Genomic DNA, 6,458 nt, shown 5'->3' with positions numbered 1-6,458 from the left:
AGGCCCCAGGACGGGGCCGCAGGGAGAGACAGACGCAGCGGCGACCACCGCAGGTGCCAGCCCCACGCCCCAGCTGGGCTTCCCCATGTGCCGCCCGGGCGCCCCAGGGTGCCTCTGCTCCCTGACTCCGACTCAGCTCCAAGCTTTGCTGCAGCTCTGGCCAGTATTTGGTAAACTCTGTAAATATTGTGACAATAAATATTGCTACTTCGACCAAGCCAACAGCAGAAATACACCACAGAGACCCGTGGAAGCGCCAGCTTTCTGGAGCACAGTATGGAAACCAAGGGCAGCTTCTCCACGAGTGATTACGTGTCCTTTTGCCAGGACAAGTGCGCACACACACGTGCCATTTTTTTAAACAAACAGGGATATTTTCAAGGGATACCGTGCAGATGTGAAGACAGGAATTTGTAAAAATGATGGCATGCAGAAGACTTGCAGTTTGCAAAAGTAGACATGGAAACTATTTCCAAACAAATATCTTGTTTTTTAAAAGTACATTTAGAGTCAGGAAGAGACCACGGGCAAGACTTCCCTTTACTCGTGCAAATGCCAATTATTCCATGCATTTACAAACAAAATTCAGCACATGTCTGTTCCTCATACCCATACACCTAGTGCCCAGAGCAAACACCAAACCGCATGAAACTCAGCGATGCCTATGGGGCCCGCGTCAGCACACCACGCAGGTTTGCCCCACCATCAGCAGGCGTCTTAGCAGTCATGATTAACATCATCTAACGCACAGAATAACGTTTGCCAGGTCTTGCCAGGCGAGCCAAGTGTTCTTTTGCTGTGACTTATGATATCAAACTCTTTTACAAGCTATCCGTTGAGTGAATCGCTACCACAGCGATTCCCTTTGCCTTCTCCCGAAAGGACCTAACTGGCTACCCCTGGGGGCATCTGAATGCCTTTGAAGTCAAAAATAAATCTTCCCAATAGACACATGGCCCTAGAATTTCTCACTCTTGTTCCAGTTTCTGTTAAGCCCTATTATCTCACTCTTCACATCTCTGGGATACGTTGAGGATGAAATATTCTAGCTTGGTTGAGAGACGCATGACAGAGCAACAGAGGAGCCAGAAATGCTAACTTCCAAGTTACTGCTGCTCACCTTGGAGCTGGTGGCAGGAAAAAAAAATCCCAATAATTGAACATGAAATCCCATTGATCTTCGGGATTATTTATTTATTCCACGCTCACTTGCTTAGAGCTCCAAGAGGCACTTACAACAGCTGGGTGAAATAAGCAAGCAGAAGTGCTCAAAAAGATGGTTCTCAACATGCGAGCTGGGCTTGCGCTCGTTGCCTGAAACGGGGCGCAGCGAAGCCCCCACGGCAGCCCCCTACCCGCCCGGGCGGCCTCTTTGCATCCGTGCTCCAGCGCCACTGCCAACCCCGCCATGCATGGAGGGGGGGTGGGCAAGGGGCTCCAAGAAGCCCCTCCAAGGCTGTGTGAGACGGCTTGGGTTGAGACCAACAAAGCTGAGAGTGACCCAGGAGCATTTACCCACCCTCCTCCTCAAACAGAAAGCCCCCGTTCTCCCAGCCCCGTCCCCAGAACCATGGAAAGCACTCGAAGGGCTTCTCCTGGGTTCTATGGGAAAAGAGCAGCAACGCAGCCAAGACATCTCCTCTTCTCTACTGAGGACCCCTTTGGTATCTGCGGTCGTCTTACAGACGTGGAGGTTTGCAAAGGCAGCAACTACTTCATTTCAGTGAAGTGCAAACACCACACAAGCAGCTTGTCAGCCACATGGCAATCGCTGCCCAAGCTGCTGTACTCCTTAATCTAATTCCATTTAATCCAATTTATTGTCTTAAAGTGCTGTCTCACTTAACACAAGGATTCAGGATCACTGCTGAAACGCAGCTCTTGACCCAAGGGTCTCATTTTTTGTAAAACCTCCATCTGAAGCTCTATCTACGCAGGCAGCCGTCGGCACGGCCTTTGTAAGCACAGCACACTGCCAACAGGTTCTCCTAAAAAAACCCTCTAGAACAAATAAACCACACCGAACTGCCGTTTGTTGCTCACCTCCGATGTAAACAGCACCAGCATTTCCTTTCTTTAGGTAAGGTAAGGCAAGTCAAGGAGGTTTGGCTGGGCATAGCCCTCAGCTCGGCAGCCGGAGCGCGAGGCATTTTTGCAGTGCCTCACACGGGGACCGAGGCACGCTGCCGCCGCGGGGAGCTCTGCGAGCCAGCACTTATCGCAAAATGGAATCAAATCATTAACAGTGGCACGTGACGGGAAGAGGGAAGCCTCTTTCCAAGAAGGGATGCTTGTTGCAGACTTGTTCCTACGGTTCCTCTCCTGAATAGCAGTAGAGTAACCACCACATTAATCTTCCTGGATGTTGCAGTCGTGTTCCACCACCGCTCCTGCTACTTAAAGAGTACAAGGTAAGCATTGTTAGCTTGCTTTACCGCATGATTGAATTAGCGCATGGTATGTGTACTCCATATAGGCCCAGTCTTTCAATATGGGATTTGTGTACCCAGGCAGCCATCGCATCTGCTGAAGCCACGATGAAATACCACGCGTTTTCAACTAACGCAGCCAGCAGGCCAGCGCAGCTTTCGGAACAAACCCCTTACAGAGGCGAACCACTCAATTCTCCTATGACGCCTCCTGATGAAGCAGAACTGCATCTGAGAACACAAAAAGCATGCTTATTTTATAAATGAACCCTTTACAACTTCCATCTGTTGCTATTCCCGGACTGCAGGTCAGCCCCCAAGTTTGCTACCTGAGAAGCGCACAGTGGTGATTTGGATGGCAAATCCTACATTCGCTCACCAAAAGGTGGCCTTTTAAGTCTTAGAATGACTTCGTTATTCATTTTCCCATTTGTAACCCTTCATGAAAGTAAAGAGGAAAACCAGCAAGATGTAAGGTTCGATTTCTCTCTCTCACACCAGTGACGTTAAGGACTTGGCTCATCAAACTCGGACAGATCACCCCAGAATAAAGCAGCAGGACTGCACATACTGATATGTCCTGAGGCATTTTCTAAGGGACTCAGGAAATGAGGTTCTTTAAATGATAGCATCAGCAACGCGTAGCGAGAAGCAACAAAAGCTGTGTACAAAGGGGTAAAATACCAGACATGAATGCCATTAAATAAGCCTTACCAGACCGTCACAATTGCTAATAGCCACAGAAGCTCCGGGGATGTCACTTATGTCTCCCACATAGGCGCAGTTGGTCCACAGGGGCTCTCTTTTCCATAATCTCTCTGCAGCAGTTCTAGTCTGACTCGTGTTACCAGCATCGTTTCCAGTTTCCACAGAGTCTTCGTACCACTCCACTACCGCCTCGGGAGCCACTAAACGAGTGTTGGGTTTCAGCCGGAGATGGAATTCCCTTCCAAATGCAGTGACATTAAAATACAGCTGTTTGGGGCTTTGGGATACCTCCCGCGTTGATCTTCTTTGGTGACTTGCAGAGAGGATATTGGAGACGTAGCTTCCGTCTGCATTGGTACTAATTGGAATCACTAACCCATACGGTCTCGGTCTGCTTTTTCGTAATTCTGCCAAGAGAAATACCCAAAACCAAACTAAAATTAGAACAAGAGCATGGAACGAGCCTGAAGACTGCAGACCAGATGTGCAGCTGCAGAAGCGCATGCCACCAGAGCAAACGGTAAATGCAAGGACGCAAGGGGCCGTTGCCTTGCCCGTTGGGGGCTACGCTCGTTGGGAGAGCGCTCCAGCTGCAGCTCACTTACCGCACCGTGGTCGGGCCTACCGTCTGACGCCACGTGTGCAGAACCCCTCCGCCTCACGTCTCCCCTTCCAAAACCCCCCATTTAGGATTCCTGTTGGAGCGACTCTAAGTGGCTCCACTGACAAGTTCAGCTGAAGAACGATAAAAACCCGCGCAGTCTGTGAAAGGACAGGGGACCGTGCTGCTTACCGCACCACCGTGCATCAGCTTATCTGTAAGCACGCCGACGGGAGGCAGGCGGCGTAAGGTACGGGTCGCTGCTCTCCTTCGCGGGAACGCTCGGGCTTAGGAACCTCCACGGGGGTGCCCTACAGCAAGGCCTCCAATACTCTTAACGCTATCGACCCTGGCTATAAAAAAGCTTTGTACTACTTTTACGCAGACACCGAGGGGACACGGAAGAAAGAAGAAGAAAAGCGTCTGACACATCACCGCGTAAAGCAAGGCACGACAAACCAGGGATAATTTTGTACTACTTTTACGCAGACACCGAGGGGACATGGAAGAAGGAAGAAGAAAAGCGTCTGACACATCACCATGTAAAGCAAGACACGACAAACCAGGGATAACGCGAGGGGAAGGCCACTTACATTTTGGGGAAAGCGGACGGACCACGCCAAGGAGGTCAGACGCAAGAAGCTGCCCCCAGTTCTGCACCTCAAATCCCGCAGACGCTGGGATACACATTAAGCGCATGCAAAATACCCTCCACGTGCCAAAATTTTCAAGAAGCAGCTCTTTCATGACACTATTTTCATAAAACGTACAGAGAAAACCCAGAAATGTTCATTTACATCCACCTGGGGAGTCTCCTGGGGTTCAGGTTGGCTTACTAGCCACAGAAGAGGCAGCGGCCCTTCTGGATTCTCTCTTAAGAAACGCCACCCAACTCCTCCACACACCTTGAAAAGAATTGCTTGCCCCTGCGTCAAGACCCCCATTAGGATTCTGAAAACAAAGCGCCGTGCTTGGTTATACCTGCAATTTGCATACCTATTTCTGCAGTCTTACAAAATTGAAATGGGGAAGAGAGTCCAGCGGGTATCACGTAGCGCAGATAAATTCATCTATGCCAGCAGTGGTGTAAGCAGTAACTGCTTCCTCTACAGATCACCTCTAACAAAGCCCCTTACCCAGCTACTTGCTGTTGCCTTTCCTCTTTGTGTAACTTGAGTAGCAGAGTTCAAAAACAACAGAGAGAGAAGCTAATTATTAAGAAAAACCAGCACGGAACTTGAAAAATCCGTACCCAAATCCTGCACTTACTGCAAAGCACAGAAGGTACAAACCCAGCAAAGCCGCAGGCTGCTGATAGCACTGCAGAAGCCCTCGGGTAACGCCGCAGCAGCTCCAGGGCAGGACCCTGAGCTCAGGCGACCTGTCCCCAAGGCGGGGTGGGCTTCCTTGGCGCAGGCGCTGCTGGAATACCTCTCATCAGTGCTGGAGCATGCCGGGTACCCGAGCCGTGGGGGCCAGGCACGGCTGCGGGCACCCAGTTACCGAGCAGAAGTTATCCCACGGCCAACTGGCCTTAGGCAAGCAAAGGCACGGTAGAAAAAAAGGTAACAGCAACGAAAGCCCCGTTGCCTATCATTTTTCTGTGGTTCCCACCGGTCAACTCTGGATTTCTGCCTAATTAGCAGCAACATTAGCCGACTGGAAACCTTCCAGCTGGGTTCCGAATTTGCCTCAGCATGATTACAACACACACACCCCCCGCCAGCCGCTTTCTGTGTAGTCCCTTACCTGCATCCTGAAAATAGCACTATTAGCCTAAGGGAGTCATTTTTCCCCGCTCCACTCTCTGCTATTCTTAGGCACTGATGAGAAGAGGACGAGAATCTGCGCTCGCGCTCAGAGAAAGGTCTTCACCTCCGCAGCCCCGCAGCAGGACACACACACACACACATGTGTTTCCCGGTGCTTTAAGACATTTCACACCACTGTAAAGCAAGGCCACCAAATGAGTTCATCTGTGCTGCGAGACCTTTGCGATCTGGAAGTAATCAGGATGCTGGGTGCCCAATTCTCGCCCTGTAAAAGGAGGAGGAGACACATTCTCGGGCCAGGTCAAGCTGTGGACCAAACTCCTGCTAAGAACTGGACCAAAGCCTAAGTCTTGTTGCCTGTGTATTGGACTACGGGAGAATTAAAAAGACAGAAATAATTATTCCCTAGCTCTCCTCTTCCGGAGAGCACTGGATAGGGCGTGATCAGAGCGATAGGACCGATACTTTCCATTTAAAATACTGCACGACTGGGTGGCTGAGATGCTACCGCTAAGTGCCACTGAGAATTCCTCAAATGAACGTGCTGAGCTAAATGAGCTACGTGTTACCGCTCCCAGCCTGAATCACGCCTGAACTGAGAACTCAGAGAGGAAACGCTCAGTAGCTAGCTCCTCTCTCCTGGTGGCAGGGCTTATTTTAAGGGACTCACACATTTGACGAGTAACCTCAGTAGGAAAATGTTCCTAATGGCTTCACCTAACCGTCTTTTATCCAGTTTTCCTTTATGCCAGTTCCTGAGGGATTTGACAGAAAACCAACGCATGGTACGTACACGGACATTTTAGCTCTCACACTATAAACATCTTTATGTAATACAGAAATACATCTCCCAGGCAAGTGAAAGGCTCCTCATCGAGGCCGCTGCTCCAAGAATGCACCCCGTGGCCTACAGCTAGCAGCCACAGCGCCGCTCTCGACAGGTGCCAC

The 6,458-nt window shown here is 50.3% G+C and overlaps 1 protein-coding gene across 1 annotated transcript in view; it reads right to left on the bottom strand.

Moving 5' to 3' along the window:
• The window catches only part of ADAMTS3 (ADAM metallopeptidase with thrombospondin type 1 motif 3), a 108,409-nt gene that overhangs the window by 90,046 nt on the left and 11,905 nt on the right, over positions 1-6,458 (bottom strand). The window contains exon 3 of the mRNA XM_035892614.1: positions 3,144-3,544. Within this exon, the coding sequence (XP_035748507.1) occupies positions 3,144-3,544 (401 nt within the window). The remainder of the gene's footprint in view (positions 1-3,143; positions 3,545-6,458) is intronic.

The sequence above is a fragment of the Egretta garzetta genome, unplaced genomic scaffold (assembly GCF_000687185.1).
Source record: "Egretta garzetta isolate BGI_Z169 unplaced genomic scaffold, ASM68718v1 scaffold414, whole genome shotgun sequence".
NCBI lineage: Eukaryota > Metazoa > Chordata > Aves > Pelecaniformes > Ardeidae > Egretta > Egretta garzetta.
The sequence above is the reverse complement of the archived record's forward strand: the minus strand, read 5'-3'. Positions and strand labels throughout refer to the sequence as shown.